The following is a 21902-nucleotide window of genomic DNA, read 5'->3' on the forward strand; positions in this document are numbered from 1 at the left end:
TCGAGGAGCTTGCTTCAAACCATACAAAGCCTTTTTGAGCTTCAGCACCTTCTTCTCTTCACCTCTCCTCATGTACCCTAGAGGTTGCTCCACGTAGACTTCTTGCTCCAACATCCCATTCAAGAATACTGACTTCACATCCATTTGTTGTATCTTCCATCCATGCTGAGCTGCTAAGGACAATAGTAATCGGATCGTTTCCATCCTTGTTACGGGTGCAAAGACCTCATCATAGTCAATGTCTTTTTGTTGTCCATAACCCTTCGCCACAAGACGAGCTTTGTAACGCTCCACTTCACCATTTGCATTTGTCTTCCTTTTGTATACCCACTTCAAACCAATTGGCCGAGCTCCTGTGGGTAAATCTGTCAGCTTCCACGTCTCACTCTTCTCAAATGATTCAATCTCCTCATCCATTGCTTTCTTCCATCTCTCATCAAGTACGGCCTCTTCAAATTTTATATCTTCTGTTTCTGTCAATAGACATACTACATGTAACTCATCAGTGGAGTTGTAGACGTCTTGCAAGCTCCGAGTTCTAAGCTGCTCAGGTTCATCATCTTCCTTGGAATGCTCATTGGTCCTATCCGAGCTTCTTCCTATCATCTCCGAGATCTCCCTCTTAGAGTTCGAGCTCCCTGAAGTCTTTTCAGAGTTACTCCAGCTCCACTCACTTTCCTCATCTACCTGGACATCTCGACTTACCAGAATTTTGCCTATAACAGGGTTGTACAATTTGTAGGCCAAGCCTCCAAAGTTTAAATGCCCAAAACGAAAATGGCACATCATGGCTTCATCCTTCACGTCCAACTTTAAGCACTTATTTTGAATGATGTTCAGCTCCAGTCTATACATCCGATTCTTTTTCATCTCTACTCGGGCTACTAAACGATCATGTTTGTCCTTCAAATAAAGTACTCGATCCTTCATCAGAACCGAGTTGCCTTTCTCCATCATCTGCCCCATGCTTAAGATGTTGCTCTTAAGTTCGGGAACGTAGTAGACATTCCTTATTTCTCCAACTCGTCCATCCTTCTGCATATGCTTGATAGTTCCATGCCCTTTTACCGCCACCTTGGAATCATCCCCAAATGACACGAATCCAGCCTTCACCTTGATGAGTTCGTTGAAGAAACTTTCTTCTCCACACATATGATTGCTCGCTCCAGTGTCCAAATACCAGATCGAGTTGTTTAAGCAACCCGAATCAAGCTCGGCCTCTGACTTCTCATCTGAGCTTGGAAGCTCAACTGCTGATCTCTCCACGCAACTCAAGTTTAGCTCAACCTCGGAGGCACAACTCGGACGTAGCTTGGTCTCCGAGCTCTGCGTAATCATCAAAATTCCTTCTTCCTCGTCCTCTTCTTCTGTGAGAAGATTCTTCTCTTTCTTTTCACTTCGACTTTTAACTCGACAATACTTTGCTATGTGACCTTATTTTTCACAGTTGTAGCAATTTGCCGATTTGCATTCCTTTGCGTAGTGGCCGTGTTTGTCACACTTATAACATTCCACCTCCGACCTTGGCTGACTTTCTTGGCTACGATCACCTCGTCCTTGTCCACCTCCATGATCACCTCGTCCTCTACCTCGTCCTTGATCACCTCGTCCTTTGCCTCGTCCTTGATCACCTCGTCCTTGTCCACTTGATCTTCGGCCCTGGGTGTTCCGAGTTTCATTCAAATCAAGTTGCGCCTGTAATGCTTGATCAAGAGTACCCTTCATCTTCCTCCTCCTTTGTTCGTGGGCTTCGAGTGACCCAGCGAGCTCTTCCACTGAGAGAACTAACAAGTCCTTTGACTCCTCAATTACACATGCAATACTCTCGAAATCATCTGTTAATGATCTCAAAATTTTTTCCACAATTCTACTTGCTGGCATTGGCTCCCCATTCCTTCCGAGTTGGTTAGCCAACTTCTCCACCCGAGTTATGTACTCGGATACTTGTTCCTTATCCTCCATCTTCAAACACTCAAACTCTCCTCGGAGAGTTTGAAGTCAGATCTGTCTGACACGGTGGTTACCTCTGTGCGCAACCTCCAAGATCTTCCATGCTTCCTTTGAAGATGCAGCGTTTGCAATACTAGTATTGGGTGAACGTAGCAACTCACTGTACTTTTTATTGAATAAGAGATGACCTTTAAATAGTCATTGTACAACGTACCAAATTAACAAGAAGATAACAAAATATCTTATCAAAACAAATCTTATCAAAAACTATATATCTTATCTAAACTGAAACAAATAAAACAGATAAACTAACTCGGATATCTCTAAAATTTAAGATTATCTAACATTGCCTACACTCTCCTCCAGGCCCAAAAATCTTTCGATTTCAAACGCCAAATGACAATAATACTAGTCTTATCTATGAGTATGACTAGAATTCTATTCGTATATACATATATTACTGAGTAGGAGTAACAACAAACATTCCTTCCACAAATTGTCAAATATTAAGATGTGCTAGAAATATGCATATTGTTGGTGTCAATCATCACTGCTGAGATACAAGTAGAATAAAACAATAAGCATACACAAAGTTTGGTGGAAGATTTTTTAGGTGATAATCAAAAGTAAATTTATAGACCTTATGTATAAAGTATAAAATATCATATCAAATTGTGAATTCCCATTGCAAAACAACATCACGCTACCAATCACAAGATCTAGGTATAATGTTCGATTCATTTTTCACACGCTAAAGTGATATGTTGATGTTTGCATTTGTATATCACTGTTAATTACCCAGTCCCTCAACTTGCAATTACAATTTGATTGCATATCAGCATTTGAACTCATAAATAAATGATACTTGTAGATAGAGAACAGAATTGGTGAATTTGAACCACAAGTCTAGAGTCATTATAATACGAAGCAGCTCTATTAAAAAGTGAATCATAACTATAAGTACATAATTATTGTACTACATTGCAGATCCATTAAACATGTTATTGTTATTAACAGATGAAAAGAACATATAGGGTTTCTGTTTCTGCCATTATTTTGAGAAAACTATCTTATTATAATCTAGTCCTCATAAAGCCTAGTGTCTAGACGTGGAGTTAGGAGAACTTGAAGGGGGGTTTCTTTTAAATTTGTGAGACCAATGCTCTCTGTCATGTCCACAACTTGATTTGAAGGAGAAGCAACATTGAAAGAGTGCAAGAGTCTAGCCAAGGTCAAGTGCACCACACGCAGAGCCAGTGAGGCACCAGGGCATGCTCTCCTTCCAGAACCAAAAGGGACTAGCTCATAGTTCTTACCCTTTACATCAACATCTTTGTGGCTTTTCAAAAACCTTTCAGGCTTGAACTCATGAGGGTCACTCCAAACACGACCATCTCGGTGAATCTTCCAAGCATTCACCATTAAATGTGTGCCAGCAGGAACGTGGTAGCCACAAGAGAAGGTGCAATCTTCCATGGCTGCACGAAGGGTGATAATAGGACTTGGTGGATACAGGCGCAGTGTTTCCTTGACTATGGCTTGGAGGTACACCAAATTCATTATGTCAGATTCTTCCACATTTCTATTCTTCCCAATATAAGTGTCCAATTCATCTTGGACTTTTTTAAGTTCCATTTGATGGTTAAGTAGCAGAGATAGCACCCAAATTAGAGCAATCATGGTGGTGTCACTTCCTGCTAAAATCAGATTCTGCCAACATAATTAATGAGATATACTAGCCCGTGGTTGGAATCCAAAAATACATGTCAAAGACAAACAGAAAAGTCATGCTCAAAATGACATGTTCTTCTAACTAAAAGAAGAATGTTGTACTGAATCAGATTGGATCACAGAACACAAATTTGGAGAAGTGAACAGGGTTAAGTTTACATATGCTCGTAAACATATGAAGTTAACAATCATGACTGATAGTGTAAAAGTTTTACACCGTCAACTATTAAATATCATTGTTAATATACATTTTTATTTATTTATTTTAAAAGTCAACAACTAATCATAAATAATAGTTTGTGATTGCATCACGTACTTTCTTTAACAGAGGTTTATGTATCTCCAAAAGTTATTAATGTTTATAAGTCATCTAATTTGTATGATAGGATATAATTAATTATTTATTCTTTTACAATCAAAGGCGTAAAGTACTTAGTTGGGACTTGGGAGATATATATTGCAAATTCCTAAATTTCTTAGAGTCCACCCATTATATGGTTTATGTTAATCAGATACAAGTTTTTATAGTAGCAACCATGAAAACAAGATAGCTAAAGTTCTTAACACGTACTCACCAGGCAAGTAGCCTTGATGATGGTATCTGAATCATAGCCAGAAATGTGTGCATCCTGCAGAACATTCAACATGACATCCATGAAATCCTGTTCTTCCTTTCCATTCACACTCAAAGCTCTTCTTCTTTTGTGTTCCTCTAACCACCCTTCAACAAGAGAGTCCAATTCACATGCAGTTCTCTTCATGGCCTTTTCATATCCGTTGATATCCCACCACCCCAGAAATGGAATAGCATCAGATAAAACAAACACCCCAAACAAACTCATAAAGTCCCTCATAACTTTCTTGTACCTTCTTGCTTCAACTTCTGCATAATCATCACTGCGTGGCTTCCCTCTCACCATTCTGAGAACAATACTATGCGTCAAGTCCCCAAACCACTGCTTCATATCAACCAAAACCCCTCCCTCTGGACAACCTTCTCTTGAACAAAATTTGTGAAGCTCTCTTATTGCAGCTTCTAACTCAGATGTTCTTGTTTTCTTCAGCAGTTCAAGCCTGTTATTAGAGAGTAGCTCAATAGTAGCTAATTTTCTCATCTCACGCCAGTAAGGGCCATAAGGAGTGAAGCCAAACATGGCATAGTTGTAGCCCATTAGCTTTGAGGCTGCAACACAAGGCCTGGTGGAGAATGCTTTGTCATGGACAGTAAAACATTCCTTCGCCATCTCCCAACTACTCAATACTAAAACTTTGTATGAACCGAGTTTTATAGTGAAAATAGGACCATGTTTCTCAGCCATAAGCCCAAGTGTTTTGTGTGTATATTGGTGAGCCCCAAAGAGGTGTAAATGGCCAATAATTGGCCATGCTTTTCCAGCTTGAGGTGCAGTGCAGATCTTGGTATTACCACTAGGTACTCTCTTTAAGCGATAAATGAAGACCACAACTAACAGCGCAATGATGCTGGAAATGAGAGCTTGGAGTTGGAAAACATCCATTGCCATGACCCTGTTGACTATAAAATTAAGCTGAACAAAAGAAATTAACTATATATTGTGCGCCTATTATGTTTTCTTTTGTTTTTATGAGTGGAACATAATGGAAGATAGATAGGCTTAGCGTGTGTTTCTATAAACGTTAAACTAAATGTCAACATACGTTTATCCGAACATATCTCATACTTACTTGTCCATTTCGTGTTTGGGAAATTGGGATTATCCGTTTGAAGCTCCTCAAATAGAAATCCAATCATGCACTTAATCGGTGGATTGTTTTATCAGTGTAATAACTTTTAAAAAAAAAAAAAATAAATAACATATTCTACATGAAGACTAAAATTAATAATATCTGTAACTTTTATTAACTAAATATTATTTTATTACGGATCAAAATCAAATATCAAAGTATTAAATTAAAAAATATTTTTATTATTTGTGCTTATTATTAACATTGATCAAAGAAAATAATGTGTTGATTGAGTAATTAATTAAAAATAATTTAATTTAATATAAAAATTCAAAAAATATGTGATTACAATATTTGTCAGTCTTTTTTTTTTTTTTCTATAAAAACAAAATTAGAGGTGCTAAAAAAAAGGTCTAGCTTAGTAGGGTACATGAGAATTCGATTCTTAGCGATTGAAAACAACTAAATTAGAAGTTTTTCTTGGTCATTTTTTTATAAGAACTAATTTAGAATATTTGCTTTATTAATTATTTTTATTTTACAAATTTACCACTGGTTATGAGCTTTTTTCTTCTTCCTATAATCAATAATTAAAATGTGAAATCTTTTGGGGTCTAACTTTGTTTTGTATGAAAAGAATTTTAGAAACCTTAATTTTCCTTTTGCTTTGATAGCCAACAAAAATCAAACCAATAAATATATTATTGATGAAAGATGTTAAAAGAGCTAAATGTTTAAAAAAGAATTAAAAATGATTCACTAATGTTAAATATACTTATTTTTTAATAAAAGATTTAATTTAATTTAGTAACTAAATTAACTAATTTTCTAAATTAGTAAATTAGTAAATTGTCTTATAAAAAAAATGACAGGAGAAAGTATAAAATCATTTGGTTAAATATTTAGTCCTTTTTTTTTACCAATATATATTTATTTAATTCTTATACATATAACTTTTGTTTTTTACTTACTGTTATAAGGACTAACACATAAAAATTTTAAAACTATAGGAATTAAGAAAAGAAAATTAATATATATATATATATATATATATTCTAAAAAGAAATGTTTTATTTGCAGGACTAAAACATAAATAAAGACAGATTAGTTACATAAGAATGCATGCGTCCATTTAACCTCATTGGTGCATATATCATTTGTGTAAGGGTGTGACTTGAGCCTGTCTGGTCTATTCAGGTTGCTCAATGTGAATTGGATCAAATGCAGGCTTGCTCTAATTCCAGCTGACAAATGATTGACGTAATTCGATTTTACTCGTGCTTTAGTCTCTTTCAACGACCATTTGGTGAATGTCTGCATCAGCTAGCATTGTCATCCACCACACCAGTTTTAATACGTGAAAAAGTATTAGTCTAGTATCACCAAATGTTCGATCTCAATCAACTATGGCATGGTATGTGCTTAAATTTTTAACTTATAAAAAAAATAATTATATTTAATTATATATCATATAAAAACTAATTAAGGATTATAGTTCAACACTACCAAATAATATTTTGTAACTGAGGATAAAGTTTTTTTAACGAGCAAATGTAATTTGTCATCACTCTTCTCTTATCAAATTATCTTTAAACCCTCTAGGTAAACTTCCATCATTTTCAATCACCAATCACCATCCTCTTGTCTCTTCTATACAATTAACATTCTATTTTCAGCTTTATCTCACAATCAAGCATGAGCGAGATGTTAAATTCTTAAAATCACAGTTATTTTGTCCTGTTTTAATGATAAGATTTTAACAAAATTTTACTTTTCTAGTTTTCTTGTTAAATATACAATAAGTAAGAAAAATATTTAAAAGGATGAAATTCATGCATTTAAAGAATAAAATGGATCAATTCTAAACTTTGAAGCCATTCACAATCGTGTTTATTTATGTATAACTGTGCTTCAATGCGTTTGAATGTATGCACGAGCATATTTGCCAACATGCATGGTCGTGCCCCCTTAGAACATCCCACTAGCACACTCCAACCACTAATAAAGCACGAATATGCAATAAAGAACCTCGTGTTTTTTGATCTAATAAAGCATGGCCGAATTTTGTTTTATAAATATTGATATCCAAACATCATTGTAATTATTTAGTTTATAGTTTTAGTTTCTTTTATATATTTTTCTCTTTTTCTCTTATTCTAGAATGGTGATATAATTGTTCCTCGTGAATTCTCAATGATGAATTGAATGAATTTTTTTTAATTGTCATATTATTTTAGTATTTTCAATTCTTATCCCGGTTAATTAAAAATCCATGATCATACTTTCTTTACTCAACAAAATTCTAAAATAATAGAATTCTAAAAATTTACATAATCAAAATGTTTTCTTAATTCCCAATTGAATTAATTTATTAATTTGTTTTTGATTTTTTATCCTTTGTTTTTACTAATAAACTTCTTATGATTAATTTAGGATTTTCTTAAAATAAAGACAGTTGCTTCAAATCAAAGGGTTGTCAATAATTAACAGTAAAAAATTAGTGCGGACTTTTAAGCACAATTGTAAGTCTCATCAAACATATTCATGTTCAATAACTTGGATATGCTTTATTAAATTTGGAAGCATAGTGATGCTTCATAGACTATAAATCCAGAGGTCGTGACTTATTGTCCCTTTCCTACGAGATGAATTTTATGAATTATAAAACATTATCTTCAATTTATTTTTGAAATTGCAACCCTTTGATTTTAAGAAGTCAATAATCTTTATTTTAAGAAGACTCTAAGTTTATTCGTAAAACAAAACATTAAAACATAGAAGTGAGTTAATAATTTAACTCAATTAGAAATTAAGAAAATATTTTGATGATACGAAATTCCATAATTCAATTATTTTAAAATTTTGTTAGTCAAAAGAATTTGATCATGCACTTTCGATTAACTGAGATAAGAATTAAAAATATTAAAATAATATTACAATTAACAAAAATGGAATTCATTCAATTTAACATTAGAAGTTTACGAGGAACAATTACACCACAATCCAAGAGAGATAGAAAAAATATATAAAAGAAATTCAAATTAAAAATTAAATGATTATAACATGGTTCAAACACATCACTATTTATAATAAAAATTAAGATAGACTATTAAGCACGATTATACTCAATAACATGAATGCACTTTATTAAAATAGGAAATAAGCTTATAAGCAAGCACAACCATGCTTTATTATTAATGATAGAAGTGTGTTTGTTATTCAAGGACATTTTAAGAGAGGGCACGGTTGTACATGTTGGCAAGTATGCGTATGCTTTGTAACACAAACGCACATTTAGGTGTGTTTCCACTCATATATTTAGAGAATCACAATCGTGCATAACTTTAAAGTTTAGAATCACTTCATTTTATTTCTTGAGTACATGGATTTTATTTATTTAAATATTCTCTGTTTACTATAGACTTAATGACAAGAAAAGAAAAATTTTGTAAAAAATTTAACATTAAAATAGGACAAAATAGCCGTAAATAATATGATATTATATAGCTTTTTGAAGGTTTAACACGAACTTGCATGCACTTGACTTACTAGGTCCATGCAACATTATAAGTCACTTTGACTTGCGATCAAACTTAAGCTTTAAGTTTTAACTAGGTACTCTGCCAGGATGACATATAAAAGACAACGCGGTAAAAGGAAAATTTGGTGAATGTGAACCACAAAAGCAAAATTATTATAATAACAGTGCAGCTCCATTGAGCATTTTATTACAAGATGGAAAGCCCTTATTTCAGAACTAGATGCTTCCTGCCCTTATTTTGAGAAAACATCACTACCTTAGTCCTCATAAAGCTTAGTATCTAGACGTGGAGTCAGAAGAACATCAAGTGGGGTTGCTTTTAAATTTGTGAGTCCAATGCTCTCTGTCATGTCCACAGCTTGATCTGAAGGAGAAGCAACATTGAAAGAGTGCAAGAGTCTAGCCAAGGTCAAGTGCACCAAACGTAGAGCCAATGAGGCACCGGAGCATGCTCTCCTTCCTGAACCAAAAGGGAGTAACTCATAGTTCTGACCTCTCACATCAACATCTTTGTGCCGTGTCAAGAACCTTTCAGGCTTGAAATCATGAGGATCACTCCAAACACGTCCATCTCTTTGGATCTTCCAAGTATTCACTATCAAACGTGTGCCAGCAGGAATGTGATAGCCGCATGAAAAGGTGCACTCTTCCATGGCTGCACGAAGGGTGATAAAAGGACTTGGTGGATAAAGGCGCATAGTTTCCTTCACAATGGCTTGCAGGTACACCAACTTCTTTGTATCAGATTCTTCCACCTTCCTGTCCTTCCCAACGTGAGTGTCCAATTCATCTTGCGCTTTTTTAAGCTCCATTTTATTGTTTAGTAGCAGAGATAGTGTCCATATTAGAGCCACCATGACGGCGTCTCCTCCTGCCAAAATTAGATTCTGCAAAAATACACCAGCTCATGGTTGGAATTCAAAGTTTGGCATCAATATGTACCAAGAATGCCCGATAGCAAGGAGGTCTAACAATAATCGTTAAGATAAACACAAATACCATCTCAGAATGCGATTTTTTCTCTTTACATTGTTCCCTTTTTAAATCTTTTCTTGTGCTCTAAACCAAGGACGGGTGTTTTATTGAAACAGATTTGTGAGAAGAAGGTTTAAATAGACGAATCAAATTACTATCTTAAAATATTATACATCAATTTTATTCATCTCTATGTGATGTATTGGTGTTGTTTAAGAGTTTGTTTGGATAATTTTTTTAAAAAATATTTTTAGGAGAACAAAAATATAAAAGGAAAATGAAAAAAAAAACTTTTTCACATTCTAAAATAATTTATGTATTATTTATAAAAAATTTCTATTATTAATTTTTCTAAAATCTCATTTTTAACTCATATATAAACTAATTTTAGAAATTTATTTTGATTTTTTTCTGATTTTTCTCTTCTGATTTTTTTTTTAAAATTTTTTTTCTGTTTTATAAGTGTTTTTTTGGAAAAGCTTATCCTATATAACATGATGAACACACTTACCAGACAAGTGGCCTTGATGATGGTGTCTGTATCATAATCAGAAACCTTAAGATTCTGCAGATCATTCAGCATGACGTCCATGACATCCTGTTCTTCCTTTCCAATTCTACTCACAGCTCTTTTTCTTTTGTGTTCCTCCAGCCACCCTTCAACCAAAGTGTCTATTTCACTGGCTGTTTTCTTCATTGCCTTTTTGTATCCATTGTTGTCTAGCCACCCCAGAAATGGAATTGCATCAGATAAAACAAACACCCCAAACAAACTCATAAAGTCCCTCATGGCTTTCTTAAACCTCCTTGCTTCACCTTCCCCATCATCATCACTAGCCCCATAATATGGCTTCCCTCCCACCATCCTCAGAAGGATATTTTGAGTCAAATCCCCAAACCACTGCTTCATATCAACCAAAACCCCTCCCTTTGGACAACCTTCTCTTGCCCACAACTTGTAAACCCTCCTTGTTGCAGCCTCTAACTCAGATGCTCTTGTGTCCTTGAGAAGTTCAAGCCTTTGGTTAGACAGAAGCTCAACAGATGTGAATTTCCTCATCTCACGCCAGTAGGGTCCATGAGGAGCGAAGCCAAACATTGCAGTGTTGTAGGTCATTAGCTTTGAGGCTGCAACACAGGGCCTGGTGGAGAATGCTTTGTCATGGACAGTGAAACACTCTTTGGCCATCTCCCAGCTACTCAACACCAGAACTTTATATGAACCAAGTTTTATTGTGAAAATTGGTCCATGTTTGTCAGCCATAGCACCAAGCGTTTTGTGTGTTAGTTGATTAGCCCCAAAGAGGGGCAAATGACCAACAATAGGCCATGCTCCTCCTGCCTGTGGCACAGTGCAGATCTTTGTATTAGGACCATGTGTTTTCTTTAACTGATAAACCAAGGCACCTACTAACAAGGCAAGAATGCCTGATATGAGTGTTTGAAGCTGGAAAACATCCATGATCATGACCATGCTGAGTGCCCCTAAGAGTAGGGCAACCGGAATTTATTATGTTGGATTATCGGTTTTCCTTGTGCTCAGTGCTCACTGCTTAGCTTAGCGAACAGTGTACCCTTTTTGTCTTTTTGACTTTTACATGGATCAGGATCAGGAAAAATGAAATGTTTCAGATTTATTAATTGTTCTGATTCATCTAAAGTCTGCTTCACTGAATAGATTTCAACAATTAAAAATGGGTTGGTCCGGAAATCTGCTTAGTTTAACTTTAACAATAACTTAACGATGAAAAATTACTATATAGTATTTGATTTGATGACACATCTAAATTTTGTTTCAGATGAATTTTTTATATTCAATTGGTACTATTCTATGAAAGTATGCGAGCAACTAAAGTTCCTTGGCAAAAGTTGACCCGGCATCTTGAAATATTAAAGTTGACTAACGGATTCACATGAATTCGATGAGAAAGATTATAGCTAGTTCCGCATATATGCGAGTGTAAGTGCAGAACATGAATAAACATCTGATTGAATATTTTCGGACCAAATGTTCACCTGGCTTATTGTATTGCTTTCTATTTTTTATTTTCGTTGAGAGATTATTTTGTCTTTTTCTCTCATTTGAGAAGATAGGTTTGCTGAGGTTCTGCAATTTAGAAGTGCCCACTAAGTTTAGGGGATTGCTCCGGTGCCCTCTTATTTGAAGGGATTTTGGTACCCCTCAGTACAAAAGTTGGGTTTTTAGGGGCAATAAGGTAAATTGATAGCCTTCGATCAATTTATCAATTTACCTTATTGTCCCTAAAAACTCAACTTTTGTACTGAGGGGCACCAAAACCCCTTCAAATAAGAGGACACCCGAGCAACAGCCCTAAGTTTAGGCCACCCTAGAGAAAGTAACATTTGAATATTCATTGCAGATTGTGATGATTCTTATCGTAATAAAATATTTCTTAGCTAAATGGACCGGCACCACATGCAGTATTTGAACCATTTTTCGAAAAGGTCGAGTGGGGTCTAGAAGGTTATGGAAATTATATGATGAATAAGATAGTATTTAGTATTTACCACTATCATTACGATATGGTAATTTGGTTGATTGCACTACCGGTACCAGAATATCGGTTGACCTCTTCTGCATTTACATTCTGCTTCATGGTGTTGCTGTCAGTGGCGGTGGTAACACTATATAATATTGGATGCTATATAAAAGGGGTGAATACAATGTTCATAAAAAAAATGGTCAGGAAAACAATATTGGATGTAGAGACCGTTGGGTTTTCCAACTTCTTTAGAGTGAATTCATTTTTAAGACATATTTAAATAATTTTTTTGAAAAATATTTATAAAAATAAATAAATAAATTTCTATCTACAAAACTAATTTATACAATGACACACCTAATTAAATTCATTCGCATTTAATTTAATTTTTCTTATATTTTATCTTTTTATAGAAATTTGTGTTGAAATGTGATAAATAATTCATAATTCCAATAATTTTGATTCGTGATTGACTTTAATTTATCTTGTTCTATTATAAACTTCACATTATAAAATAAAAAATAAATAAATAAATAAAAGCTAATTTAAGTGTAAGTTAAAATAAGGTATAAGAAAAGTTAAAAGGAGAAAAGTTTACAAATTAATGCTTATAGAGACTAATTCTATCTTAATTTTTCTTTTCTTCCTATTTTTTTTTAAATTTTAGAGATTCTTCTAAAAAAAGTTTATCCAAAAACTATTATATATCTTGCTTCTGTCATTTTCCTTCTTAAGTTGAGCAACAATAATTTTATATATTATCAGTTTCATATAAAAAAACACGAAATGAGCAATGACATTACACAAATGCTGGAAATCCTTTCGTATGCTACAGAAGCGAGATATATAATAGTTATATCATACAATCTGCTTCATGGCTTTCCAATATGTAACAAATCTCTAAAGTCAACTCTATAAAAGGCATCTTGGAAAATGAAAAATGTATGCAACAATAAACATGAATTAACAGATTATCCGCTTGCATTGTGTGGCTTCGAAGCAAAACATTGATGCATACAAATGATCACCAACCCATTCCGCCAGCAGCTGTTTGCTAAGGGCGGCTATATCTGTTTGGAAGTATGTGTATTTCTCACGTTAAGCAAACATCGGAAGTGCACATCTCTAGGAGCGCTATAATTGAATCTCATTTTTCCTTCCATTGATGCATTTTCAAGCACGCAGACCGTCTAACCTTGAACTACCGACAATACCAGCAATTTAGGCTGTTTAATAACAGTTGGAAAAATACTTTTATGAATTTTAATGCACAATTGCAAATTTGAATGCCGAAAATGAAGGAAAACATTATATTAGAGAACCAAGGTACTTTTGAGCTCTCTCAATTGAAATTGAAACATGCACTTAACGTGTTCAGTGACTTTTGTTTCACTTCTACATTATGATCGAACATGTCAACTCTTGATGGAAGATGTTTGAAAACATGAGTTTGAAGAATGATCGCAAGCTGGTACTGAAGCTAATCTGGGTAGCTTTTGGATCTGGGGATGAAACCAATGGCATTGACATTGATTATCTTCCAAATTTGTACTCATGCACAACTCAACGAGCATGACAAGAAAATTGGCCACTTGGCAAAGCTAATATGTTGGTATAGGATTTAACTAACATGTTAGAAATTTCAAATTAATGGATCTTAGATGTACTATAAATTAAAAGAGAAACACGCGTGATATTACTCCGTTTAAAAAAGAAAAGTGATGCATGAAAGCACCAGAACATATTACCATTACTTTGACAAAAAAGGTTCTCATGCCAAATTACCAACCCCAGCTATCTCAATATGTAATGTTTTCTTGGAAAGTAAGCACGTATATCCCAGGTTAAAATTGGAAAAAGAAAAAAAAAACTCTCATGGTTTTTTGAGCCTGGACCTAAGTCTTCCAGCAATACTGTCTGAGCTAGGTTTGGAGGAAGAAGCAAGCAGCTTCTTGGTATCAGAACACTTGTTTTTTTTAAGTTGAAGAGGTTTCGGGGTATCAGAACACTCAACTTTTTCAGGCTGATCTTTCTCGTCTGAGAAAAGCAACGATCTCTTTGCTGAAACCTCAGCACCATCACCTTCAGTTTCAGCCAGAGGCTTCAATAATCCCAGATTCTCATTGGCCTCAGGAGACTTCTTGTCGTCCACATCAGAGAACGGTAGTGACCTTTTTGCTGAAACTGGGTTGGAAGCATCTGCATTTTTCTCCCCATTTACTGAGCGCCTGGTTTGAATAAGGTAGTGTGCAACTGATTTGTAACCCAATGCTGATATCTAAAATAAGGAGAAATTTGAGCTTAGCTTCAACTCAATTTCATGAGAAACAACTTTATGGTAAGCCAAACTTTGGTCAAGAATCAGAAGTAACCTTTTTATATAAAGGGCCAGTTGGGGCCCATCCTTTAGCTTGACGACATAAGCTACAGTTGCAAATTCCACGACAAACAGGGCATAGCCAAGTTGGATTCTGTAAGGCTTCAAGCACATGCTCCCCATATCTACAAAAGAGGATAACAGAAAAGAAGCACTGAGATCAGAGCATCATGGGAAATCATAAATTGCAACGATGGGGTCCTGTTCAAAATAAAACAAGCAATAAAAATGGATTACCAGGAAATTTTCTTAAATATTAAGTGTAATAATATACTGAATTTACATGGTAAATAAGTGCATTTCATATTGACTAATAAAATATTCCAAAAAAAATATTCAAAGCATAACCTAGGAAATTCTTGGATATGTTTCTGGGCTTTGGCATAAACATGTGCATCAATCCTGAAAACAGTTTCAGCTATGTATGCACGTGTGAGATTAGCCTTTAATAATATCTTGAATCATTAACAGACAACATAACTTTAGTTATACGTTTCAATGAAAACAATTTATCAATTATTTGTCAAAGGAGTGTTATACAATAGCTTAATTAACAAAATGATCAACCATAAACGTCTTAGTTTCACACTATCCTGAAGATAACATAAATTGAGCAATGATAGGCCAATTTCTCAGAGAGTTTAATAGGCATGCATGATCAGTTGTTAAAATTTTATACTATTAATTAATCATAAATCATCCAATATTTGTCTACTCAGCAAAAAGATACTGCCGCTTACAATTCAAGACTAGGGTATCAACCATTCAATATTATCCTTATTTGTCTATAAAATCCTACCAAATCAGCACAATGAGGAGACTGCAGCATCTCTTACCATGATGTTAGAGGAAAGAAACATGTTCTAGAAGGCATACCTCATATACAAGCAATCTCCACAAAACTGCCCCTGGACCAAATTGCATTGACTACAATGTGTACGATAACCAAGAGTTTTTTGCCTATGAAACATTATTTTCATCCAATGAGCAAGTTCATTGACAAAAGAAAATGAACAAAATCAGGAAGACTGATAGACAATAAAACTAAATTCATTGAATAAATGAGATATCATTAAAAAAAATTATTTGCAAAGATCACAAGAAAAGAGAAAAGCCAAAATTTATCAAAAGCATGGCCATATAATTTTTGCATAGCTATCAAAGATGTAGAAAGAATGCATAAAAGTTAAAACTAAAAAGGTGTCTTTCTACATGCGCCCAGAGGCCTAGGCTCCATCATATATTTCATTTTAGGAATCAAGTTCACTCAAGTCAGTGCCCTTAATTATAGGCTACACATTTAACAGTCTCGGCACTAGCATGGCCACGGGCTACCTATGACCGTTTCTACTTAGGAATCACAAGAACCTAAGCAAGTGGTATAGTGCAGATGCCACATGAACCCTAAGAAAGCCACCAAATCATTATTACTCTGCTATTCCACAAGACAACAGCACTATCTAAAACACCACATAACGTGTCCTTCCCAAAGCAAAGACTCCGGAACAGGAAGCACCAAGCTCCGCTGTAAACCGAAGAATTACATTTACTGCCTGCCCCAACTAACACCGAGTAAATGAATAAAATAAAAAGGTGATGTCTTACTTTCTGGCATACAGCAAGTAAACAAACATTTGAGAACATTTAGACATAGTGGCATCTTACCCGAGTGCACAATAAAAAAGATAGTTGTATTTTATTTTAACGCAAAAATGGGCGTCATGTTACCCGCAATTGCAAAACAAGTCTCGAAAGTGGTATTCAAACATTTAAACAAATAGTAGACACAAGATGATGGCAGACAGACAATAAGTACACCTTAACCAACCACTCATTAACAATCAAAAACACTACTATTTTACCCTCCACATCATGGCTAATGATTTTGTGATTTCTAAAAAAAATAGCAACTAATAATATAGTGCATTAGAGAGTATCATGGTAGCAGTAGCACTTTTGATTTCACAGAGTGTTTGGATACAGGTGAGAATTGATTTTCCGAGGCAAAATCACGACGATACCATGAAAAAGATGATAGTAACTATTTGTTGTTTTAGCTTCATTGTAAAAAGTTAATTGATTTTATCTCACCATAAAGCTATTCCAAAGACACTGATAATAGAACGATAATTTAATCTAGTGCTTTTGGGGTAACCTGCACTGATGGCAAGTTTTACCACGAACGGAATCATAAATTCGCTTTCCATCTTTCCCAACGCCATCGACGAAGAGCGTCCAGGGTTTGTCGGTGTTTCCGAGCAGCTTGTCGTGTTCTTCAGTGTAAGCCTCAGGCTTGGAACCCTCTTCGATGACGACCCTTCCATTTTCCACAAACTCGGCTTTCTTGATGGGAGCTTCAGAGTAACTAACGGGAGTTACATTCTGCAGTCTGCAAAGGCAGGATTCCAATTTTAGGGCAAAAGAAAAATAAGAATGAAATGACGGTGTTGGAAAGGATGAGAACCTGGAAGAGCGGCGAACGGGGGCGGAGGGGTTGAGAGAAGGAGGGATTTTGGGTTTGTGGTTGTGGGAGGAGTAGGATCTGGAAGATTTTTTGGTGTTGAGCTTGAGGGTGAGGGAAAGGTCGAAGATGCCTAACTTTCCCATTCTCTCGCGGTTTTCGCGGATTCTCTGCTCTCTCGAAAGCTCGTACTCGGACATCTTGTGTTCGTGCGGCGTTTCATTGGTACCCACGGCCGCGGGCTCCGCCGTTCGGGTTCGCTTTGGGAGAGCGGGCATGGTGCGGTGTTTGAAATTGGAGTTGGATGGTACAATGCAATATACAACGGTCTCTAATGAGAGGGAGGGAATCTTTAACCAAAAAATGCTGCTCTCTCAAACGTTACGTCTCTTCACCTTTAGCTTTATGTTTATTATTATTATTATAATTATAAATTATAATAAATAAATATTTTTAAATGTATAAATTGTATTATAGTTAAAATTTGAAACAAGATATTTATAATATAAAAACTATTTTATATTTATGATAAATAATTTATATTTTAACAAATGGAAAAGAGATCATTTGTGTTATTGTATATTTTATTTTAAAAAAAATAATAATTAAAATTGAGTATAAGTTAATAAAAATGATCTGTTTACTCAAAAAGTAAGTTTATTTAAACTTATTTATTCAATAATTCATGTTCTATATTAAATTTTACGATTTAATTATTGAATTTAAAGTTCTTAATAATTATCTGTTAATTTGAATCAATAAAATGAAGTATCAAATAATTTTTAAATTTTTTAAAAATTTGCAAACTTAATCTATGTATCAAGAATTTTAAATTTAATAGTTGAATTTGATATAAAATATTGATTATTATACTTACTTTCGAAGTAAACGAATCTCTCATCTAAGTTAATAGTGAATAATTGAAAAGGTTTGTGTAGCTTTGAAAATTATAAAGATACAATAATTATTTATGAATAATTTTAAAAGTTAACTTATAAAATAATGATAAACATAAATCTATTCACATAAAAGTGGATATAATGATGATTATTAGAAGCGATATAAAACTTTTATTCAATATAATTATATCCGAAGGAAAATAAATATTTCATATCTTTCTATTAAAATAAAAATAATAATAATAATAAGTAATTATTTAAAGTATAAATGATTTAAAAATTATTAAATGTCATTATCAAATAAAAATAAGATAAATAAATAAAAACAATAATTTAAGATTAAATTAGTCTAAAATTTATAATATATATGATATATATAAGCATTTTTTTAATTATTAACACTTTTAAAATATTACAATTTAATTATAAACAAAAATAATAAATTAAAAGAGTTAAGAAATTAAGAAAATTCTTTAAAAAAAACACATATGTCGAAGAAAAATAATTAAAAATACACTTATTTAAAAAATAATTTCTAAATATCTCATTCAAAATAGTTATGGTAATTATATAAATAAAAAATCATATTTCAAAATAATTTTTTATTTATATATGTATATATGATTGTTATTGTTGTTGATTTTTTTTAAAATTTGTATATATTTATTTAAAAATATAAATTAATAAAAGATAATAAAAATTAAATAATAGTTAATAGTTTTAATAAAAGAATGTGAGTAGTTTAAAGTAATTATAGAAGTAAAATTGAGTTAAAAAATATGTACACAAAATTTTGTATCCTCTTTACATGAATGGTAACAATAATTTATCTAAAAAAAATTATATTATTAGCTCAAATTTATTAAGAAATACAAATTTATTTAATATTTTAACATGTTTCTAACACTAATCACATATATCATAGTAGTTTTCTTAAGTGAAATAAATATACATCTTTTCAGTCTATTTGACTTAAAAGATAAGAGACTTTAATATATAAGAAGTATGGAATTAGAAATTTTATTTGGTTGAAAAGAGGAAAAGAGAAAAATTTTAATAAAAAAAGAAGATAATCCTTCATTGTTTGGTTCACAAGAAAGGAAAAATTATTTTAATATTGGTCATTGTTAGAATAAAATAAAATTTTGTTTAAATAAATTTATTAGTAAGTTAATGCCAAATAATCACTCCTATTCTAAATTAAAAGTCCATACAAAATGGACACCGGAGAAGAAAAGATCATATGCAAATAATGAAAAATCTTAAGATTAAAATACTTAGAATGTCTGTGTTCAGTGACGGATCTATAAAATTTAAATAGTGAGACAATATTTAAAGACATAAATTTGTTAAAATATAAAAATAAAATTTCTATAAAGACAAATACAAAATCATAATTGTTCTCTACAAGTTTTCATAATTTGAAAATATTGAATGATTTGCTTATTTTCAATACTATCAAAAATCTCTCTCTCTATATAAGTAATTAAACAATCATTTAACTATTCATCTCCTATACGATTTCGCATCCAATTCTTGATGATATTTATAGCAGATAAGGCTCTTTCAACTGATGTAGTTGCCACTGGTAGTATCAAGGCTAGCTCTAAAAGTAAATACAACATGTTTTCATGTCTTCACAAGCTTCGTAGAAAGATCACCAATCCCTTCTAATTTTGAAAAAATACTGTCAAAACATACATCTGTGAAATAATTTTCAAGTTGGTTATCTAATGTCAAAAGTTCAACTAGAGAAAATTCAGAAGAATAAAATTGAGCAAAACGAATCAACTTCTCCCAGTCAAATGCAAAAAATGAATCTCTTGGATTTAAACATGTTACACAAGGAAATAACTCAGTATTTGCATATGTGAAACGGTTGTTTAACTCTTGAAGTTGTTGATCAATCACTTGAAAAAATAATTCAACTTGAAAATATAATTTTAATTAATGTAATGTTCATAACATACAATGTTTATTCTAAACATAAAAATAGAATGAGTAAATAAAAATTAAAATACTAAATTTTTCATTGAAAATAAAAAAATAATTCAAATAAAGTAATATAAAAAATAATAACTTTAAATACACTAACCTCAAAGATCACTTTAAATGTATAGTTTAACTATTAAAACATGAAGGAGTAGAGATGGAAGAAGAATTTTTTTTTTCAATTTCACCATTCTACACTTTAAAATATGTTAGAAATAGAGAGAAATTTCAAAATATAAATAGAATTGGAAAAAGTAAAAATAAAATAGAAAAAAATATAAAATATCCAAAAAGAGGTTAATAACGACTTACGTTTTTTTTAATTAAAATACATATATTATTAATTTATAATTTTTTATTTTGATTTACAATTTAAATGCATAACAATTTTTTTTTTCTTCCGAAACATGTAATTTGTTGTTAATTTTTATAACATATTAAAATATTTTTTTTAAATCTTTCTTCTCACACAAAGATAATTATAACAAGACTCAAATTCAGATATAATTTTATAAATTTTTAATTTTATTTTTAACTTTTTGTTTCTATTTTTAGATTTTAAATAAAGATAAAATAATATTATATATATTAAAAAAAATTAAAAAGTTAGTCGGGGCAACAGCATCCACAAACATGTTTGTACGTGGATTCGTCGTTGTCTGTGTCCATAAGAAATTACAAAACCACCCATTAATGATAATACTTTGTGCAAAATTACCTCATTGATATGACTATCCTTTATCACTTATACTACATCAAACATGTGACCACATTTTCCAAACGAAATGGAATTGTAGATCCAAAATAGCAATTTTAATTTATTTTGGATTAAAAAATCATTTTTTTTGTAATAAATCAACTTATAAGGAAAAAATTGACGAAAAATAATCATAAATTTGAAATCTCTAACTTCGTAAAAACAATTTATTTTCAAGAAAAAAACTGTTTACAAATTTTAATTGTTGTCTCAAACAATTTTTTTCCAAATAACTTTTTCCTACAAAAATAGTTGAAGTGAATGAATTTATTTAATATTTCCCAAACACACTATTAATATAATATAATAATATTTTTTTATAAATAAAATAATAAATAAAAGATCAAAATTATTTGGAGATACTTAATGTTGGGATCTATAATATTACATTATTAAGTGTATGATAATTTTTAATTCAAATAAACTTTTTGAGAAAGTTTATTTTTTTTTTCCTTTTGTCACGTCTTCTCTTTTATAACTCGTAACCTGGATGCCCAAACAAATATATTGTTGTATAGTCGGTTAAATTGAAAAAATATATATTATTATTTTTTATACTAATTTAATTTGTAATAAATTTCATATTAGAAATTAAAGACATCATTTTGAAGTTTAACATTATTGAATATATTGTTGTAATTTTTTTATTAAATATACTTTAATTTTAAAAATAAAGTATTATTTAAGGTTTAAACACTTAAATTCTTATCGTATCATGTTAACTTATTACAAAAATGAAAATCAATATATGGCTTGTGACTTATGATCCGTTGTATCAAAGAAATTTTAGATGAATTTATACTTTGTCTTATCTATCTTAACAGTGTCAAATAAGTCCACAGTTGTTGGATGCAGATGGGCTGTAATATTACACGACGAACTAAAATAGGCATCACTTATAAGTTCTGAATGTGAATTTGCTTTTAGTTATGGTCACCAAATAACACCAAATCTAGCTAATTAATGCCCAGAACTTTCTTCCTCAACGGTGTGCCATGAATCTTCTTGACC

General features: G+C 32.2%; 3 protein-coding genes across 3 annotated transcripts; all 3 read right to left on the reverse strand.

Annotated features, from left to right (window-relative positions):
* Positions 1-2861: 2861 nt before the first annotated feature.
* On the reverse strand, positions 2862-5316 carry LOC109800773 (cytochrome P450 CYP82D47). The gene is made up of 2 exons (XM_020361639.3): positions 4257-5316; positions 2862-3660 (listed from the first exon to the last, which is right to left on the reverse strand). Exons 1-2 carry the CDS (start codon positions 5202-5204, stop codon positions 3031-3033), a joined length of 1578 nt encoding a protein of 525 aa, XP_020217228.1. The 5' UTR covers positions 5205-5316; the 3' UTR covers positions 2862-3030.
* A 3742-nt stretch (positions 5317-9058) lies between these two features.
* On the reverse strand, positions 9059-11518 carry LOC109801454 (cytochrome P450 CYP82D47). Its single transcript, XM_020362527.3, has 2 exons — positions 10413-11518; positions 9059-9813 (listed from the first exon to the last, which is right to left on the reverse strand). The coding sequence occupies exons 1-2, from the start codon at positions 11373-11375 to the stop codon at positions 9184-9186; spliced, it is 1593 nt and encodes a 530-aa protein (XP_020218116.1). The 5' UTR covers positions 11376-11518; the 3' UTR covers positions 9059-9183.
* Positions 11519-14109: 2591 nt separating this feature from the next.
* Positions 14110-17611, reverse strand: LOC109800898 (Zinc-finger domain of monoamine-oxidase A repressor R1). Its single transcript, XM_020361815.3, has 5 exons — positions 17247-17611; positions 16938-17171; positions 15659-15742; positions 14778-14907; positions 14110-14683 (listed from the first exon to the last, which is right to left on the reverse strand). The coding sequence occupies exons 1-5, from the start codon at positions 17519-17521 to the stop codon at positions 14279-14281; spliced, it is 1128 nt and encodes a 375-aa protein (XP_020217404.2). The 5' UTR covers positions 17522-17611; the 3' UTR covers positions 14110-14278.
* Between the last annotated feature and the right edge of the window lie 4291 nt (positions 17612-21902).

The sequence above is a fragment of the Cajanus cajan genome, chromosome 11 (genome assembly GCF_000230855.2).
Source record: "Cajanus cajan strain Asha chromosome 11, NIPB_CcT2T_4, whole genome shotgun sequence".
Classification (NCBI taxonomy): Eukaryota; Viridiplantae; Streptophyta; class Magnoliopsida; order Fabales; family Fabaceae; genus Cajanus; species Cajanus cajan.

Excerpts from the sequence above, each read along its gene's own strand:
- LOC109800773 (XM_020361639.3), bottom strand. The coding sequence starts at position 5,204 with ATGGCAATGGATGTTTTCCAACTCCAAGCTCTCATTTCCAGCATCATT. Across the intron at positions 3,661-4,256 it reads TCATCAAGGCTACTTGCCTG|AATCTGATTTTAGCAGGAAG; the intron begins GTGAGTACGTGT and ends TTATGTTGGCAG.
- LOC109801454 (XM_020362527.3), bottom strand. The coding sequence starts at position 11,375 with ATGGTCATGATCATGGATGTTTTCCAGCTTCAAACACTCATATCAGGC. Across the intron at positions 9,814-10,412 it reads TCATCAAGGCCACTTGTCTG|AATCTAATTTTGGCAGGAGG; the intron begins GTAAGTGTGTTC and ends GTATTTTTGCAG.
- LOC109800898 (XM_020361815.3), bottom strand. The coding sequence starts at position 17,521 with ATGCCCGCTCTCCCAAAGCGAACCCGAACGGCGGAGCCCGCGGCCGTG. Across the intron at positions 14,908-15,658 it reads GGAGATTGCTTGTATATGAG|ATATGGGGAGCATGTGCTTG; the intron begins GTATGCCTTCTA and ends CCTCTTTTGTAG. Across the intron at positions 14,684-14,777 it reads CTGGCCCTTTATATAAAAAG|ATATCAGCATTGGGTTACAA; the intron begins GTTACTTCTGAT and ends TCCTTATTTTAG.